The sequence below is a fragment of the Hipposideros armiger genome, unplaced genomic scaffold (genome assembly GCF_001890085.2).
Source record: "Hipposideros armiger isolate ML-2016 unplaced genomic scaffold, ASM189008v1 scaffold_4, whole genome shotgun sequence".
NCBI lineage: Eukaryota > Metazoa > Chordata > Mammalia > Chiroptera > Hipposideridae > Hipposideros > Hipposideros armiger.
Window position 1 is genome coordinate 8,928,005 of NW_017731354.1, and position 20,287 is coordinate 8,948,291.

General features: G+C 44.7%; 1 protein-coding gene and 1 long non-coding RNA gene across 10 annotated transcripts in view; one reads left to right on the top strand and one right to left on the bottom strand.

Moving 5' to 3' along the window:
- Positions 1–1,605: 1,605 nt before the first annotated feature.
- On the bottom strand, positions 1,606–14,781 carry LOC109383484 (uncharacterized). Of its 5 annotated transcripts, none has more exons than XR_002124195.1 (4): positions 14,365–14,781; positions 9,289–9,411; positions 7,772–7,832; positions 1,606–3,139 (listed from the first exon to the last, which is right to left on the bottom strand). It is a non-coding gene; the product is annotated as an uncharacterized LOC109383484 (long non-coding RNA). The 5 variants fall into 5 exon arrangements; XR_002124190.1 differs by lacking the exon at positions 14,365–14,781 and adding an exon at positions 12,944–13,359; XR_002124191.1 differs by lacking the exon at positions 14,365–14,781 and adding an exon at positions 12,803–12,937.
- A 110-nt stretch (positions 14,782–14,891) lies between these two features.
- The window catches only part of IRX5 (iroquois homeobox 5), a 28,979-nt gene continuing 23,583 nt past the window's right edge, over positions 14,892–20,287 (top strand). The window contains exons 1-5 of one of the 5 annotated variants that reach the window (XM_019643971.1): positions 15,552–15,641; positions 15,974–16,220; positions 16,717–17,122; positions 17,300–18,079; positions 19,661–20,177. In XM_019643971.1, the coding sequence (XP_019499516.1) occupies positions 16,744–17,122; positions 17,300–18,079; positions 19,661–19,854 (1,353 nt within the window). In that variant the 5' untranslated portion in view covers positions 15,552–15,641; positions 15,974–16,220; positions 16,717–16,743 and the 3' untranslated portion in view covers positions 19,855–20,177. Of the gene's footprint in view, positions 15,642–15,876; positions 16,221–16,716; positions 17,123–17,299; positions 18,713–19,660; positions 20,179–20,287 lie in introns of those variants that run through there. The other 4 variants (XM_019643946.1, XM_019643981.1, XM_019643954.1 and 1 more) reach the window with 4 other exon arrangements.

A 20,287-nucleotide genomic window follows, 5' to 3' on the forward strand; every position in this document is an offset into this window, starting at 1 on the left:
ATAGGAAGCTGTTACATATACTTTTGGGCAGTGACATCCCCCCATTGATGCCCAGGAAATTCTAGCCAGACCAGATTCCACGCCACTTCCGGCAAAGCACACCGCGGTTCATTTCCCTCTTCCTGTCTGATGCCTCCTTCTCCATCACGTATGTGTATGTACACGCACACACACACATACACACACACACACTCTCTCGCTCTCTCTCCTTCAGAGTTCCTGCCTGCCCTTTTCTGTGAGGTCTGCCCCAGCAGTTTCAGCACTCCCAGTCTCTCTCCAAAATTCTGAAGGGTCTCGACTCCTCGTAATGCATGATCACGTCGGTCTCTGTCTCAGTCCCGTTCTACGTTCCCGTCCCCACTGCCCAAGCTCAGCGAACAGTGGCGGAACGGATCTTCTTTACTGTTAGGTTCCCAGGGCCTAGAAGTAAGTGCTAGATAATGGGGCGCTTCAACAGCTGCTTAATGACAAATGACTACTGCTGTGTAAAGATTCCATGTGTACATACTTTTAACCAGGTCATTTTTAAGGGCAAGGAATTTATATTATCTTACATCATTTATATCACTATGGTCATGACCAAAATGGGCTAAAGATGAAACTATATTTAGAAGCACTGAAAGATGGGTCCCCTGAGCAAGTGTGTCACTAAAAAATTAAAGATTTATAATATTGAATGTTATTTGAAGGATCATTTTAATCAGTTAACCACATTCAATGTTTCTTTTTAAAAAAAAATGAAGCTACATCTTTCTGATCAGAATTCTAAAGTTAATATGTAGGGTAGCGTATCAGAGTAAAAATTATCCTTGAATATCCTTTCAATGGGTCTCCCCCCAAATATAGTATACACAATTTTGAACATACCTCACTATGTCTCAGTAATTATAATGTAACAGTATAATTTCCATCAGGGTTTGGAACACAGCTGTTTCTTCCATTAAACATCCTGTAAAGTAGTTGCATTTTTAGGGGCCATGTACTAAGGAAAACTACTTAAATAAATTTTTTTCTTTTTCCTACTCAGTGCATATAGTTGAATTAAATAAGCATCAAGTGTAATACTACTGAATACAAGTTGTAAAGATAATGAATCAATTCTGTAAATAAAAGCTGCAGGGAAGATGATAGCAACAAAAGCTAAAGAGTCTATCAATTCAGAAATTATTAGAATATATCCTTGAATGTCAAGTCTCTATTAACACTTGGAAAATTCCCTCTAAATTTCTTCAAGTAACATCTTTTCTATAGTATGTCTACCTTTATTCCTTTACACAGGAATTGTTTATCTCTCACAAAGTATTTCTTTAAAAAAATTTTTTTAAGTATTTCTCCAAAAATAAGCAAAAAAATCTAGGTTGTGGAAATACATTTTTTGATATCCGGTACAAGCGATTTACGATAGTCTGCATGTTTTAAAATCCTAAACAAATCCCGTTAAAGTACAAACACCACAAAAATGTAGATGTCCTCCTCGTCTTCCCATCCACACACACAATCACTTCTAGTCTTAAAAAGAAATACTCTATATAATTACCATATGAACCACAATTGCACTCCTAGACATTTACCCCAGGAAAATGAAAACTTATGTTCACACAAAAAAACTGTAAACGAATGTTTATAGCAGTTTTATTTGTAATAGTCAAAAACTAGAAACAACCCTTGTCCCAGATGGTGAATGGCGAAACAAACCACAGGCCAATCATACCATGGAATACTACCCAACAATACAAAAGAACAAATTATTGACATATGCAAGTTGAATCTCCAGAAAATTATGCTGAGTGAGAAAAGCCAGTCCCAAAAGGTTACATACTACATGATTCCATTTATGTAACATTCTTGAAAAGACAAAATTATAGCAATGGAGAAGAGATTAGCGGCTGTTAGGGTGAAGGGGTGGGTTCCGAAAGCAGTGAGGGTGGATATCAAAGGGCGATCTGAGGAATCCCTGTGGTGACGGAAATGTTCCGTATCTGACCGTGTCAATGTCAACGTCCAGGTTGTGACACGTGCTGGACACTGTAAGGTGTTACTATTGGGGAAACTGGGTAAAGGGCACAGGGATCTCCATTATTTAGCACAGCTGCACGGGAAGTCTATAATTATCTCAAAATATAGTTTAATGAGAATAATAAGAAAGAAATACTCTAGCCTAATAAACTGACTTTGCCATACTGAGATCTGAGCTTAAGAATTCATCATAGCACTTGGATTCTTGGTCAAAACTATAGAAGTGGATGAAGTACAAACTGGGTTACTCACAACACTGTCACCGAGAGCAGCTTCCACAGTGGAAACGGCATCTGCGAATTTCCCCAGTTCCCTAGCTGAGGGCTGTCTCTGGTCAGACAGACCCCTTCACGGTGTTCACACCACAGAGGCCGCAGGCCTGCCTTCCACAGAGGAATCTTTCTCTTATTCTGCAGTCACCACGGAGGCCACAACAAGGAATTTCGCAATGGCGAGGCAAGTCCTCATTATTCAGCCTGCTCTAATGTAAGAACTCTGTGAAAACTGGATGTCAACCTTCTTTACATAAATCAAATGTTCAAACACATAGCAGACGCTCTGCCAGTCAAGGCGATTGCTTCTTGTATGTGAGCTGAGCTAATAGATTTGTTGAGGAGAAAATATTCTATTCCAGAGGGACTAATATAGAGAATTAAAATATATACACGGATATGTTTCAAGTCTGTTTTCTCTCCAAAACATAATAGGGGTCACAGAACAAAGTGATTTTAAACCTACTCTAATAATACTGGATTACCAGAAAAATTGCTATGATGGAGAGAGGGATTTTGGGGTTTTTTTGAGACCTCTTTTTCAGGTATAAACATTCATTCAGCCCAGTAAAGACATTTTAGAAAAAAAGTCCACATATGAAATTGTCTATACTTTGATTAAAAAACAGCAAATGTTTGGTGATACTCTACAATATGAGCATTTCAAATAAAATTGGTGATCAAGACATAACCTTCTTCTAAATGACAACTTGGGATTTTAATTGGAAAAATGCTGTAGTCTATAAATAGGAACATCCAAAACATTTAAACCACTTGAGCACTCGATTTTTCCATGTCCTTTGCATCTAGATTGCCAGACCTCAGGAAATTTCGAAGACCGACAGCTGAACCTAAAAGGAAAAAAAAAACAAAACAAAAACCCCATTTAATTGTCATGATCATTGTCACCATCAATCCCTAATATCTTACACTTCACCAACTACACTTAACTTGGCCATGCTGCTTTATGCTTGGGAGAAGACAAATCACTAATCAATTATACACACTAATTAAAAATGCTACCTTTAGGAGGCATTGTAATAACTTAGTACCGGGGTATTTCCTCTAACTGCTTCCTTTAAAGCATTCGACAACACATGAGGCAGGAGGCACTGAACATATGCAAATGCTTAATGCTACAGTCTACATAAACTATCAAATTGTCCCCCAAAAGTGGCAGTACCATTCTACAACTGCTTGAGGTGACATGGAAAATAGAATTATATGCTAATTTGTTCCTATATTAAGTTATCATAGAAGGTCAGATCAAACACAGTCAAGTGAAAAAATTAACTAAGTAGATTGGTATGTACTGTAACAAAGTAAACTGTTTATCTTAACAGATAAAAATACACGAAAGATTTTTTAAATGGGGGCATTTTCTCCTTTTCAAAAAATAAATGTTTTAACCAACCCAAGGCAATGAATTGCGTGATTTAAAAACACTTTGTATTATATAGTTTTTCCCTGAAGAAAAACAAGGGCAAGTTGTTGTTTTTTCCCCCAAGGGGAGAAGAGAAATGGAGAAGGGCCTAGTATTCAAAACAGAATAATTTCCACAGAAAACGCTTTATTTTTTCTATATATTTATTGAATTTAATTCACGTAAATAATAGTTCTATGCATGTACTATAAAATGAACACATGTGTTCAAACTAAATAATGGGGTCAAAAGGTACCAACTATAATACATCTATTATTTTACTCCAAAATAAACTAAACAACAATATAGATGTTTTTCTTAGCATAGATTTGTCTGAAGACACTATGGAAAATAACTATTAAACAATCTATATCCATTTTTTTCTGGAAGGTATAGCGATAGCTATGCCTTATCCATAGATAAGTTCTGTGGATACTGTATCAACTTAAAAAACTATAAACCAAATTCGTTGTTGAAGAATTTGGATTATCAGTTTTATATATGATGATGGTACATCCCTCATAGTTCTATTTTCAAGGGTCATTTTAATAGAGAAAGGGAAAGAATTTGGGGAGGGGTGATGGAGAAATGAAATCTTATACCATTTGAAACCACGGGACCAGTATTTTATATAACCTCTAGCTTATTGCAAGACACAACTAAAACGAGTGAGAGAGACCATCTGTGTCCCGCCCTTACGCAAATACCTGGGGAAAAATAATTGTTTGTTCTAGAGTCTATCCTTTTTTCCATTAGAAGATATGTTTATATTTTTCATTTTACTGCAACATTTCCAATGCCATGCTACAAGAGAACAAGCACAAAAAGCCATATGAATTTTCTTTAAATCATAACTCATTTTTCATTTCTAAAGGACTTTACCTACTGCTTTTAATAAGATTTTATTACTATTAGTTATCATAAAATGTTAGGTTCCCATGAAGTATCAGTTTGATCCATCTTGTTCAAATACTGACTTTTCTGCTATATATTACCGGCATTATTTACCCTATGTTCTCCTTACCAAGTTAGACACGGAGATACTTATTCAGTCATAAAATCTTCAGGCTCCTTGATGAACTATAAAATAAAGCTATATACGTCTCTGCTATCATTCTTGTTTGAAGGGCCTTATTATCTATTGAGATCTTAATCCATAAAAAGGTGAGAATTACATTTAAAAAGGGGGTAGAAGTCTCACAAAGATGAAAACACGCACTGATGCCTACAATATCAGGACTTAAGTAAATTAATCTTCATTCCCACTGAAAGCAATCTGATGTCCAGGGACTGGGAATTATTCTACCATAAAATACGGCACATTAAATACTACAATTACCCATTTGAAATGTCTTCAGGTAATTATTATGTCATCTACAAATGATTGTACATATAGTTATATTTTAATATTCATTACCGGAGATTCTAATGCAAAATATGTTGAAACTGTAAAAATATTAAGTCGGTTAAAGATAAGATCAAGCATATCTGTAGCTATTCTATGGCTAAAAATAAGACTCCAAATAAGATTTGAAAAAGAATCAGTAAAAACAAGAGCGAAATATCTGACCCTGGTTATCACAAACAACACTATCATTCCTGATGGTTTGCATATAAAACTCCTTATCTCCACTAGCTAGTTGAAAAGAATGAAAAGCTTTTTAGAACCAGCCAAAAAGAAAGTCTTTACCATGCTTCTTGAAAAAGCTCATTTTCACATTACTCAGGCTTCATTATGCTAAATCAATATTCGTTTAGTCACTGGGGTTATTGACATATTTTAAAATAAAAGTATACCCTTCAGCTACTGGACTCATTACAGGTAATTTGTCTTGTCAGAGAGCAGGGAATATTATCCTAGTCTTTCAGGGGCTGACAGCCCATGGAAATACCTCCCCATGGTTACAACTGTAAATAATTTTAAGGTAAAATATTGAAAAATCAATGACTGTTTCCTGCAATCTGTCACAAACAAATCAATCATAATCTGTACTGCCAGAGAGTATGATTTGAAGGAGATGGGAGCAGATGTAATTCTTGGCTGGAATCTCTCATTTCAAAATCACTTCACATAATGGTGTCATCATTTAAACACTTAACAGTCAGTGCAACTGCCACTGTAACATCTAGTTGGACAAAACCACAAGGAGGAGGAGGAGAAAATGCCATCACTATTATGTTAACAAACATTTAATTTAAATGGTTGCCGCATTAGGAAATTTCGGCTGAAAACAGTTTTACCTGCTCCCTTTCAGAGTTCTTCATTCATCAAGGCTGCTTTTCTATGTACTAATGCTTAATAAGTTGGTCCATGACTCACAATTTTACTTTCTAAAGCATGTCCATTTTTAATATAGAGAATAAAATTTGGAGTTAATTAGACATTTAGATTGTAGAATATCCATAATTCTATCTATATAACAAAGGCAAAAAATAGTGTCACAATGTCAAGATTATACTTTTAAAGTAAGTCTAAAGGTCTCAGTTGCCAAGATATTAAATTTTATATTTTCCTTCTATTAATACATACTACATTTCAACTTTGTAATATTGTAGCATATTTTAAGATGACCAGCGAGATCTATTAGTCAACTCAAAAATACCCTTGCATTCCCTACACAAGCTATAGACCACAGGTTGCTATTTTAAAAGCTGGAGTAATAACCCAAATATATGAAGTGTAAAAGTTGGTCAAGGTCATAATATTGAATTGTTTTGCAAATGTAAACTGCTTTCTGAGTAATCACTTTGATATCACCATTTTTTCTAGGCTACATTTTAATGGCTTCCTTAGCTGCTTACAACCTCTACCTAGGTATGAATAAAAGAATCTGAGATTGGTGTATTTCCCCTTCCTGTTGTGTTAATCAAAAACATCATTTGATTTAAAGATTTAAGACTCTTTTCCTGACGGTTTTTCTTTTTCAATGTATACTAGCTCCCTGAATAGCAGAAACTGATTTTAGATACCACAATGCTTACCAATTTGCTCATATTAGACACCATGAAGCCCTTAATTGTTCTACTAATATCCCTCCGTAGATGTAGTTCAGGGGGTAGATATTTTCAATGACTAGAAAAGTATATTTTTCTTAAAAAGGAAAAAAAAAAAGATATAAACACCATTACGCAATTTAAGCCTGTATAAACGTCTTAGCTGTAGTAACTAGTCTTTTATAAAAGGCTGTTATGTTTTTAATTTAACCTGCATATTCAATGTGGCAACATAGCTTGAGAAGATAGTTTTTCTTATTGATACAAATTGAACACAATTTTCGTTCTTTAAGAATCTTAGATTCATTCTTTCACACCAATATTGGGTTTTGAAAATGAAACAGCACACGAATAAATTATCTAAGATATCATCCAGAATAATATAAAGTCCTCCATTCCATTTGAGTCCCTGCAACAGCTGCAAAAGCAAGCAGCAAGCCAACCTAACAAGAGGAAAAGAACAGAATTACCCGTAGCCTAGGATTACACAAAAAATGGAAAAGGACTTAAAAGCTGTGAACTAGGAAAAGCACGTGTGTGCATGTGTGTGTGCACGCGCGCTCCTGGCCCACAGGGCACCAGGGCAGCCGAGGCTGGGCCCAGCTAACTCCTTGGTAGAGCTCTGGAGCTAGTTGTCAACCACCAAGTCTCCCACTCAGAGTATGGTTGTGGCTGGCAATAAATCGCCCTGCAGAAGAGAGCATTTCCACAGAGGAGGCAACAAAGGCTGGCAGGTAAATGAGGGCAGCCCAACAACCTGCTAATTGCATGCACATCAGCTACCAACCAAAATGACATCTACTACAACTGTGCAGGCCACCATCACAGATCGAATTCTCAGAAAGACGCTATTTTAAGGGTGCTGAGTATGCCTAGATGAGATTTCTCAGCTCTCCCAGCACAACCCATAGCCCTGGGAGAAGCAGCTCAAAAACTCAGCACAGGAAAATCAGATCATTTTCGTATCTCCAATGTAAAGAAATGGCTGTCTACTAGATAAAGTTCTTATATGTAATAAAGGCTTAGGATTACAGAGAAAGTATTCTTTTAAAAGAGATAATATTACCTCCCTATCTTCAGAATCTCTTCCTTCCAATAGCCAGCCAGCACAGGAGCTCCATTATGAACTGTAGATTATTAAAAAGACAAACAGCAATAGTTAGCTTCATCTTTTCTACCACTTCCTTCCTTCATGGAATTACAATTTAATTACCAATACTTCAATTGATTTTATTCCTGAATGATACATTTCTCCAAGAGCATACTCTAGCTATTTCCACTGGAGAACATTTAACACAACCTTCTCAATTAATCAACCATAACCTATTACTGCTGAAAGAACATGTTTTCTTCATATTTTCAAAAGAGTGGGGAACCTCAGGCCTACCACACACACACACACACACACACACCTATTTTATATAAAAGGAGTATGAATTTTAATACATTTGAATACCATTAATATACATAACATATGAATCTTAATAAATTTTGGTTGACAACAGATAAAATAACTCAACCAATTCACATATATGTTTAGATTTTTCCTGCATTTATCCTTAGGAGGATAAAACCCCAATCCTCTTATCTTTTAAATTCAACAACTTTACACTTGGTTCAAAAAATACAAAAACAAAACAAAACAAAACAAAAACACAATTAAGTTTAAAGGCAAACAAAGAGGAATCAAATTGTTCACTACTTAGCATTCTCTTTCTATTTGTGTTGTGTATTTTCTAACTGGCAGTAATGCTTCCTTCAACGCTTGGTCATACATGAAACCCCGCCTCCATAAGACCCACTCAGTGATAGGGGAATGCAAGTGTGCTATTTAAGAATAATTATTATTACTTCATATTATGTTAGAAATCACTTTCATGCCTTTGAAAATATTCACAGAGAAGCATTTGTTCTATTGTAGGCTCAACTAACTATAGCTACTTTCTGTAAAATTAGCTTTTTTGGGGTCACACACCATCTTTTTTTACTTAACAAAATGTTCTATCATTAAATCCAGTTCCTTGTTCTCCCCAATACACAACACAAATATTCTTCAAAATAATTTTTTCTCATAGCTTTTCTCATCTGCTTGTATTAAGGAGCCCCAATTTTGATGAGAAATGACAAGTTTTACACACAACTGTGTACTCTTTGTCATTAACATTGGTACTCATGACTGGAGCTGATACTCCCACTAAATTTATTCTGAACAGGACTGGTAATGAAAATAATAATAATAATAATAAAAACTAATTTGGTATAAATAAGTTATTTCCTTTAAATAATAATTCTATTTTTATAAAAATATAACCTTAGTCTTAATTTTTATGAAAAGCACTGAGAGTTTATAAATTTCACTATCCAATGATATCATTAAAAATAAATTATTCAGTGGATTTCCATGAATCAAAATTTTTTCTATTTACTGAGCCTTTGTTTAATGCACTAGTAAAATTTTAATAATCAAAAGCCTCAAGTGACATTCTGTACTTAGTCCCTATTACCAATATAAATACTTTGGTAAAACCAGCACATGCTACTTGGGGTTTACTCCACATACAAGCATACTGTGCAGACACTCACTTGCAGATGAGCCTGGGGATGTGCAAGGACAAAGTTCAGCCAGCATTTGGAGGAACCCCATGGTTCAGAAGTCAACTTAGCTGCAAACATCCAAATGTATTATGGAAACACCATACTTATCACCTGCACAGAAAATGGAAATGATTCTGTTTAAGGAAACACAGAAGACCAATTAAATGCTTTGGGGATATTAGATATGAATATTTAATCTAATTTTCTCCAGGGTATCACTCCATATTACGGCAAAAAAAACAAATAAAGGCTGTATCAAGATGTGGAATATCATTAGCCTGAGAAAAGGCTAGAAAAAATGGATTACATAAATGACAACTGCAGGAGAAAATTATGTTCCCTACTCCTGAACAAATGTTAAGTGCATCCTTACTAATAAAGACTTAAACTCAAACTACATTAGAATATACTGGTTTTCAATTTTGAAGCACCTAAGTTAATTTGCCAAGCTAACTTGGTGCTTAGGTATACTGTAGCTATAAAAATATTCAAGACTTATGCAGAAATAAGACATAGGAATCACGCTTCAGAGTAGTGCTGTAAAAGCAATCCAGTCATTACTGAACAAGAAAAAAATAATTCCAAGATTTTACATCTTCTTAGAGCTGCTTCAGCTGCTATTCTATTAAGAACAATTATTCTCTATAAAACAGCTAACAATTATACCAAAAAGATGTTAAAAATACAGAAGCCAACACACTGTCAAAATTAAAGGGAGATATACAAAGATATTGCGCTATTTCCAAACAAAACAGGCTGTGCTATTTCAGAGTTACAACATTATTCCAGAATATGATACTGTTTTCATAATCTATAATTCACTCATGATTACATTTCATTTACTTTCATGTTATCAACTGAAGAACGTTTAAATTTTTTTAAAGATTTCTATAATATAAAAATATATTAATAATTATTTGTGTTATTTATTAAAATGGATGATAGGTAATTAGTTCATATTGCTATTTCATTTCTTTTAACAAAGCACATCAAATTTTAAAATAATACAAGGATAATAGCATGGGGACGCTGATCTTAGCTGCCAGAAAAAAATTTCTAATGGGGAAGTTGAGGGATCAGTAAAGTATTTATTTCAAAATTAATACTTTTGTTTTAGTTTCAGCAAACAGCTCTAAATAAGTCTTTCTTTGATTTTAGTTTACCATGTAATTCTAGCCAGCTAATTATCCTTGGAGTCACAAATGAGCTGTGACTCTACACCTGGCTTCTCCGATCATATGCCTATGGCCTCCTCCACTTTCATTTCCTCTTTCTACAATGAGTTGTAATATTAAAGAAAAACACTCACACATCTTACATACACACTGATGGACAGGCAGCTTCCAGGAAATCATGATCTACAAAGGGGGGTGGAGGTGGGGGTGGGGATCCTAATGCAATACTTATGTTAAAGGGTATTAGGTGCTGGGTAAGCCAAGGGTAATATGATCAACAGCATCCCTCTTGCTTTTGTTTTTGCATTCAGAGATTTGAAGTCAAGGACAGTAGTATTAATTTAGTGGTCACCCAGGTTGTGATTCTTATCCTTAAGTTAATAAGAGGCTAAATGCACTATCTTCCTTTGCTCATCAATTCAAATTTACAGAACAATATTTTGGAAGAAATAAAACAGCTTTTTAAAAAATATTTCTGTAAATAAAAACAAGGCACTCCATTAGCAACGTAGCTAAGTACCTGACGATATGAAAAAAGAAATTGTTTTAGATCATTAAAACATTCTAGGAAACTGTTTTCCAAAAAATGAAGTGGCATCAATTCCTCATATATTTACCTTTGTATTATATTCCTGTTGCTGCATATAAAGCATCCCTTCCTCTATAGATTTATTCTGAACACTAATAAACGTTTGCTTAATACACTGCTCTGTTTATGCTTTTCTTTTTAAATTAGTAACCATTATTCCACAAAGATAAAGCACAAAGAACGCCGACAAAGGCACTGCCAAAACGCCACAAGTAGTATTCGGACATGCCAGAACACTTAACATTAAACTATCATTTCTCTCTACAACTTCTGTTGCCAAAGTGCTCACAAAATCTGGAAGCTCAAAGACAGGTTTCAAGTGCAATTAAATTCTCCAAAAGCAAAACTGTACAAAAATATGCTGCCCTTCTTATGTCACCATTTTATAGACAACATTTTCTCAGGATCTTAATTAAGATAACGATGCACACCTGTGTCAACATTCTCTGGTAAGACAGCCTTATCAATCATAATCCTTTAAGTACACTCCAAAACAGCAAAGCGATATGACAGAAGCAATCTGTTGCCTTTCCTAGTGTGGGTGTTGTGTCTCGCCCACAAAAATTATGAGATCTTTAAAATACAGCAGACCTACTTTTACGAGTCTTTTAAAGTTTTAACTGTAAACAGTTATTACACTAAATAAACAGGAATAACCTCTTTTGCACTTGATTTAAACAATAACAACCGTACAGCCCAAACTCGAAGAGCAAGCTCTAAGGCCACGTCTCAGCAACACCACCGTGGATCTTATTTTAAAGCTTTAAATTTTAAGAGTTCTGCAGAACTGGACCCGTGCAGACATGACAAACCAATAAATCCTTAATAACTTGTAAAATTAGAATTTTTAAAGTCCGACGGTAAAAACAATCAGGGCACACCTATCCTCCCCCCCCCCACCAAGTCTAAGTTAAAATGTTCAGAAAGATACAAATGCAATAGGAAGCTCCCCCCCCCCCTTAAATGAGTCGTCTTGGTAACCTGAAATGAGAGGGAGGGAGGGAGCTCGCACCTCTCCTGGGGGAGAAAGCTTCAGTGACAAGAGCCCAGGGAAACTACTAACAAGTAAGCAGGTTCCCAAATGGGGGAGCAGATGAATAAAGGGGAGCAAGTGGGGAGAGAGGAACCTATCGTCACCACTACGAAGATTGAAAAAAAAAAAAAAAAGAAGTCAAAACCCCGTGTTTACCAGCAAAAACGTGAAAGCTTTTACACGAAAACGGAGAAAACCCGCCAGATGCTATCTGAATCCCGTCTGCCTGCTAATGATCAGCTCTTCCCGTTCACATATTAACACAAGTCTCTCTCAGACGCGGGGCGGCTGTGGCCAGCCACGCAGCAGAGCCATCAATGTGCAAATAAAGCAGAAAATAGAGACATCCTTAAGAAATGAGTCTTAAATTTGACGTAGAGCGGAGGTGACAACCACAGCGACAGAACCATAAACTCTAAATGCTTCAATATCTTTCAGGATTCTCCCCAGTCCTTGGACACCAAAAGGAAGACAGTAAAAGAAAAAAGGGGGCGGGGGGGCGGGAGGGGGCAGGGTGATGTAATGAGGATGTCTGTGTGACAGACTCAGATGCTCGGTGGCACAAACCTCCATGGCTCCGTTTCAGAAATCAGCATCCTGGACCGGAGCCGAGCGGAGGAAGCCGCCGCGCGCAGACCGAGGGTACACGCCCACGCGCGCCCGCCCGGGGACCGTGGCACCAGGAGAGGCCCGCTCAACACTTACGCGGCCCGTGTCCACCCGGCGACCGGCGGCGCACGGCCACGTCGAGCGGGGTCACGAGGGGACGCGAACGTGGCTCGAGGGGCGGGGAAGCCCGGCTGCGACGGGGCGGACCCCCGGCGGGACGGGGCACTCGGGGCTCACCTCTCACTCGCCGCGCGGGCGCGCGGGCCGCGGACGCTCCCTCGTGGCCGGCGCGAGCTCCCGGCGGGCGGCGCGCGCGGGCCGCTACCGACCGTTACCGCGAGGGGCTGCGGCGGCAGCGGGCGGAGCCGGGGGCGGTCGCTGAGGAGCGGAGGGGCCGCGAGAGGCGGGAGAGAATGGAGCGGGGGGCGGGGGACGCGGCCGGGCGTTCCCCGCGACCACTCGGGCCTAGACAGCTCCCGGGAAGACGCCGCCTCTTGGCTGCCTGAGAGGCAGCCGCCGGCCGGCTCCGCGCTCCCTCCTCCTCCAGCGGTCCGGGCCACTCGGCTTCGCCTCAGTCTCCGCAGACTCGCGGCCACCTCGGCCCGGCAGCGCCCGCCACCGCTGCCTCCGGCTTCTCGTCTCCATGACAATAGTGCTCCGACGCCCCGCCCAGCCCCACCCCCTGGGCGCCGTGACTCGAATGGCAGCCGGCTCACGTCCTCGGGAGGCGGAGCCAATGGAGGCCAGCGTCCAATTAGAGGGGAAGGCAGGGCGGGACAGGGACGCGAGGACCGAAAGGGTTTGGAGTATATCCGCTTGAGGGGCGGAGCCTGAGAGGGCTGACGGCGGGGAGAAGTCAGCGCGCGTGCGCGGAGTCGCGCCGCCGTGCGTGTACGAGTGTGCTGAATGGGTTAGTGCGCGGGGCCCCGAGCTTAAGAAATCAGTGTGTCTCGCCCGTCTAGATACACTTTTGCGGGGCACTCTCTGTAGAGTGGTACTTCGACTCGCGTGTGATCCCAATATAAAAGGCCACAAAGTCCCTGATATACTGAGCTCCAGCGAAGCGCCAAACAATGTGCCGGCCCCTGTCCTGGTTCACCAGCGCCCCTGTCTGTCCCCGAGATCGAGTGCGTCTGTGGCTTGTGGCGGCGCCGGGCGGACAGGCGGAGGGTCTGTTGTGTACTCTAACCGTGTGGCCGTCGTGGGCAAGGTCTCTCTGCCTGTGACTCAGTTGTGTGTGTTTGTCTTGCCAGCGCCTCGCTGAACAAACAGTGTTTTGGGTTGGGCACTGCTCTGCGAAGTGTTTACAGTGGCGCATGGGCGGGTGCGAGAGCGCGTGCGAAGGGGAAGGGGGCGCGTACCCTCCACTACCACCACCGGCCTGGTGGGACGAGCTGGGGCATGGAAAGCGCCGAGAACGAAGCAGCGAGGCATAGGGCGCGGGTGGCAGTAGAGGAGAGTGGGGTCCGAGACCTACTCCAGTTTAGACGCTTCTCCGTCTGGCAGCTCTTGCCCACTACCTCCCCTCTAGAGAAGGGCTCTCTATGCCCACACGTCCCAGGCCCCCAGTGTCTTCTCTGTTGCCGTCTGGCGGGGAGTTAGTGGAAGGATGGCTGGGTGCGATACGTGCAGATGTCCAAGGCCTGTCTCTCGCCCACCTGCTGCTGCTGCTGCTGCTGGCGGAGAGGAACAGGCATCCCGGACTCTGCTCCCCGGACGAGGGCTTTCATCGGGCTCTTCCAGGGACCTTCATTATGGGTCTTCAACTCGCTCTCAGGTCCCCTGGCTTGGGGGAGAAGCCAGAGGCGGGTGGGCGGCGATCCTCTTCTGAGTCCAGCCTGGCGAACAAACCCTCTAACTCCGCGATTTACTGTGGCGAGGAGAGAGCAGAGCGTTCGCTGGCGCGCCTTTCTCGGCCTCGTCCCCTTTGTGCTTCGAGAGGCCAGATCCGCCACCAGGGCCCGCGGTGCGTCGGAACCGCCGCTCCACCCGGACTTAGCAGAGGAGGAAAGTTGGAAGAGATCAGCGCGCCTGGGATGTGATTGTCATCCTGGGGCCGGCGCTCGAGAGTCTGAGAGAAGGGGGGGGGGGGGGGGGGGAGAAACCGGGGAAGGGAGGGGGGAGAAAAAAAGGGAGGGGGGAGAGGAGGGCCGCGGAGGAGAGGCGGGCGCGAGGGAGGGGCGAGGGGAGCGCCAGCGAGCGGGAGAGGGAGCCCGGGAGGAAGAGGGTGAGGACGAGGCGCGCCTGGCGGCCGGGTTGGCTGCGGCCGCCCAGAGGCTCCTGCCAGTCCAACCACCGACTACACCCCGGGAAGGAGGAGCCTCAGGCGCGCACAAGGCGTCAGAATCCTCAATTTCCAACTTAGCATCTTGGCAGGACCTTTGCGAAGCCAAAAGCAGAGCCCCCCAGTGCAAAGAGCGAGGGGGAAAAAGAGAAAGCAGCAAGGAAAGGGGGGAAAACCCAGCCGAGGCGAGCAAGGAGCGCAGAGAAGCGGGCTCGGCGGTCGCAGCCGGAGGCGCGCGGGAAGCTAGCGAGGAGGCGCCGCGAGCCGGAGCCCGGGAGCCGGGGCCGGAGGAGCAGCGGCCCGGGGCAGCCGGAGGCCAGGTGCCCGCCCGCTCGCCCTCGCAGGGCGCCGCCCGGCTAGTTGGCGGCCGCAGCGCGGCGCGCCCCATGCCCGTGTGTGGCCATGTCCTACCCGCAGGGCTACTTGTACCAGCCGTCCGCCTCGCTGGCGCTCTACTCGTGCCCCGCGTACAGCACCAGCGTCATCTCGGGGCCCCGCACGGATGAGCTCGGCCGCTCGTCGTCCGGCTCTGCGTTCTCGCCCTACGCCGGTTCTACCGCCTTCACGGCGCCCTCGCCGGGCTACAACTCGCACCTCCAGTACGGCGCAGACCCCGCCGCGGCCGCGGCAGCCGCCTTCTCTTCATACGTGGTGAGTGAGCGGGAGCCGCGGCCGGCATGGGCAGCAGGGGCCGCGTCTGGCGGGCGGGGGCTACCGAGACACCGGCCTCAGCACCACAGCGAACTGCCCCCGCCAAGCTCTGCGGCCCCTGCAAACTTGGGCGATTGCCTCGGTCGGCTTCACCCGGGCCTCGGGCTCGGGAGTTGCTCTGAGAGGAGAGCCGCGTCTTGCTTGGATCGCTGAGCTGGCGGAAAGTGTTTTTTTTTGGGGGGGGGGGGAGAGGTAGCTGCAATTAAAGAGCAGCATTTGGTTCAAACGTGAGCTCCAGGCTGCCCTGCAATTTTTCTTTTTCTTTTTTGTAGTTTTGCAATTTTGGAAAAGTAGTTCAAAAGAAATAGACTCGAAATCTGAGCAGAAGCGTGCGAAGTCTATGCAAATGTGTTTGGCCTCGCCTTTAATTAGTCCTCCAAAATGTTGCAAATCCGTAATCCTATCTTCGCAATCCGATTTGGAGGTATTAAATTTCTGAAAAGTCGGCCGAGCTGCGGTGCATCCGGGATTTTTCGGCCGGGTGCACTTTCTGGAAAAGCGCCGTGACTTCGGTTTGGGGTAACATTTTTGGAAGGGTGGGAGTGCTGGGGCAAGGCTTAGCTTTTCGTTTGTCTTTCTTTGGAGCGGGGGAAATGCCTTTACTTCCCATGCTCTCCCCGCTTGCGACTAAGGTGAAGCCACCCAGGCGCGGAGCGCAGAGTCGCCGCCGCTGCCGGGGCCTCTCTCTGGGTGGAGGGCCTGGTCGCGGTGGTCGGATCTGCGCACGGGGTACGGACGTTCCCGGGCAAACTGGGGCCTACAAGGTGCCGCCGAGGCCAGAACGGCTTCAAGCACCCGCAAACGACCGGACTCAGGAGTTGGAGCCTCCGCTGCCTTTTGAGGAGGGGGAGGGGTTGCCCTTGGGTCTGAGCCCGCCAGCCCTAGTCCAGCGGAAGCCTGAGTTCGGGCCTCGCCGCCCGCAGACCTCGGGTCGCAGGGAAAGTGTGATTTGGTCGCCCAGGTGGCAGTGGAGACCACGGCCCACTCTCACCTTCTTTCTGCCTGTTCCCTGCAGGGCTCTCCCTATGACCATACACCGGGCATGGCAGGCTCCTTGGGGTACCACCCTTACGCGGCGCCCCTGGGCTCGTACCCGTACGGGGACCCCGCGTACCGAAAGAACGCAACAAGAGACGCCACCGCTACGCTCAAGGCCTGGCTCAACGAGCACCGCAAGAACCCCTACCCCACCAAGGGCGAGAAGATCATGCTGGCCATCATCACCAAGATGACCCTCACCCAGGTGTCCACCTGGTTCGCCAACGCGCGCCGGCGCCTCAAGAAGGAGAACAAGATGACGTGGACTCCGAGGAACCGCAGCGAAGACGAGGAGGAGGAGGAGAACATTGACCTGGAAAAGAACGACGAAGATGAGCCCCAGAAGCCCGAGGACAAGAGCGACCCCGAGGGGCCCGAAGCAGGTTGGTGGACGCGGGAAAGGGTGTGTGTTGAGCCAGAGTCAGAAGGAATAGGGGGGTCTGGAGAGGGGGAGCACAGGGCCTGAAGGCTGGGGGTAGGGGCCTTTGCCTTTGCGGGCGGGGACCTGGGCGCCCCCCGCGAGGTCTCTGCGCCTCTGATGGCCCGGGTTTCTCCCGCAGGAGGAGCGGAACAGAAGGCGACTTCGGGCTGCGAACGGCTGCAGGGGCCGCCTACTCCCGCCGGCAAGGAGACCGAGGGCAGCCTCAGCGACTCGGATTTTAAGGAGCCGCCATCGGAGGGCCGCCTGGACGCGTTACCCGGGGCCCCCCGGGCCAGCGGGCCCTCCCCCGCGGGTCCAGCGGCGGCGCGACTGGCCGAGGACCCGGGCCCTCATTACCCCTCGGGCACACCGGCTCCGGGCCCTCACCCAGCCACGGGAGAGCTGCCCCCCGGTCCAGGCGGGCCCTCGGTCATACACTCTCCCCCACCACCACCGCCGCAGGCGGTGCTAGCCAAGCCCAAACTGTGGTCTCTGGCAGAGATCGCCACATCCTCGGACAAGGTCAAGGACGGGGGCGGCGGGAGCGAGGGCTCTCCGTGCCCACCGTGCCCCGGGCCCGTAGCAGGGCAAGCCCTAGGAGGCAGCCGCGCGTCGCCGGCCCCGGCGCCATCGCGCTCGCCCTCAGCGCAGTGTCCCTTTCCAGGCGGGACGGTGCTGTCCCGGCCTCTCTACTACACGGCGCCCTTCTATCCCGGCTACACGAACTATGGCTCCTTCGGACACCTTCACGGCCACCCGGGTCCCGGACCAGGCCCCACAACCGGTCCAGGCTCGCATTTCAATGGATTAAACCAGACGGTGTTGAACCGAGCGGACGCTTTGGCTAAAGACCCGAAAATGTTGCGGAGCCAGTCCCAGCTAGACCTGTGCAAAGACTCTCCCTATGAATTGAAGAAAGGTATGTCCGACATTTAACGCGGGCTGCGTCGGTCCCGGACTTTCCTAATTTATTAAAAAACATGGCCTTGGCAGTTATTTTTCCATCAACGAGAGAGAAAAAAATAAAACTACCCCTCCTATTAAAAAGTTTATAGTTTATGGAGATGGATGACATAAAAATGTAAACATCTCCACACACACAGAAATGTCTTAACCAACCGAAAAGAAAAAATTAAAAAAAAGGATTTGTATTAAATCTTATTCTGTATATTTAATGTAGCATTTTGTATTTAAATTGATAATTCAATATCTTTGAAGTAAATTATGAAATTAAGACACCTGTACAGGCATTTAATGTTTCTTTTTGTAATATAAATATATACATTTGTGTTTCCCCCAAAACTGTTTCATAGTTTAAAAATACAAGTTTAATTTAATTTTTTACACCTATTGATTCTTCTGGGTATGAGCTAAAGTATTATTACAGAAAGGAAACAGGTTATACTCTTAGATTTAAAAAGTAAAAGAAACTGCAGCCGCCTTTGTAAAATGCAAAATATTTAATTAAAAGAGATTTTAACATAATCAAAGCCACTCATTACTTTTTAGAAACCTCAATAAACTGTCCATCGCCTTGGACAAAAGGTGCAAACTGCAACTTTTTTTCGAAGTGGTGAATTGAAAGGTTCCGCAGAACCTCAATGTGCTGGGGTTCGTAATTAGGCTGCAAGCCGAGGGGGAACCTGGCCCTGCCCCGACTGCAGGTTGGGATCACTGATGCGGGCTGCTTGGGGGAGATTGGACCCTGGAGGAAGGAGGAGAGAGACCCAAGTGTATGCCCAGAAGGGAGAAGAGATGGCAAAGCCAGCTAGAGACAGGCTCCGCCCGAACTCCATCGCTTAACCTAATTACTTCCAATCAGTGTCGTGTTTTATGCAAAGCAATCAGCTGGTGAACTTTGCTAATGAGTTCGATTTTATGCCAGATTTAGCCCTTATTACTATTTCAAAGGTGCTGTGGGCTAATGCGGGCGGGGAGCGTTAGGGGGTGCCCAGGAGAAGGCCTTCCCAAGTCACTGTCTTGTCTACCCCTTCAAAATTGGGCATTGATCTCTTCGTGGGATTTGATTAAATTAGTAAATGTTCCATCCGCGACGGTGCGGATGGTAGGCAGCCCCGTAGATCCCCCACGCAGCCGCGGGGCTGGGACCGCGGGACCGGCGAGGGGACGGTTCCCCCCTTTCACAGGTAGGTGTCACACTTGCCCTGAATTTCAAGCCTGCACTCCGCAGAGTAGGAGATGGGAGAGAGAGTGGGTGAAGTAGGGGAGGGAGTGCCACAGGAGCTTGGGGGAAGCGAGAGCAGCCCCGAGCGGACCCGGAGAGCAGCCCCCACCCCGCCAAGGGCCCCGTTTTGGACAAGTGGCCTTTAAAAGTTCGAGGAAATTTGCCTAGATAATGAGGCCGCTGTGGACTCTATCAGGCTTGTCGTCGCTTTAGCACTTCCCCCATCTCAGATACGAGAGTCCGAGTAGCTACAAAAGCTTTTTGAGGTTTTATTTTTCTCGTTTTAATCCCGCATATTTCATCTCAAAATGAAAGGTCAGGATGCGTATCAATCCCAAATGAGGAGACACCCGCCCTGCGCCGGAGGCCCGCCAACACTGTGGGTGCTCGCGTCTCCATTTTGCGCGGAAGATGTGGAACCGCAGACGTGTTTTACTTCGTGGGAAATTTTCGGTCGTCGGGGCTGGGGAGGGTTTACTGCAAAAACAAACTCCAGCGAGTTGAATTAATTTGCTCTATTAAACCCAAGCCTTACTGTAGAAAGAATGTCTTTGCACACAACACCGGTTTAATTAGGCTAAATCAAAATGCAGTTATTTGCATTTCTATTAAAGATTATTTTAACCCTACTTGCTTTTTAAAACACACCCGAAACTTTCATCGGAGTCTTTACTTTTGCTATTTTTTTTAGAAGCTGCAACGGGGCTCCTTTAGCTTATTCGAATTTAAACGAGTTTGAAAGCTGCATTGTCCAGATGTTTTTTTTCCGAACAGCAGTCGACTTCAGAGTTTAAATTAGTGAGGAAATTCACGCAGGGAAAATGGTTTCAAAGCTGGAAGTGTGAATGATTAAATATGCATGAGACGGTCGTATTTTATTTTGTTCCTTTAATTATAAATGATTTTTTTAAACAATTGAATTCCAGAGATGACTTGCCCTAC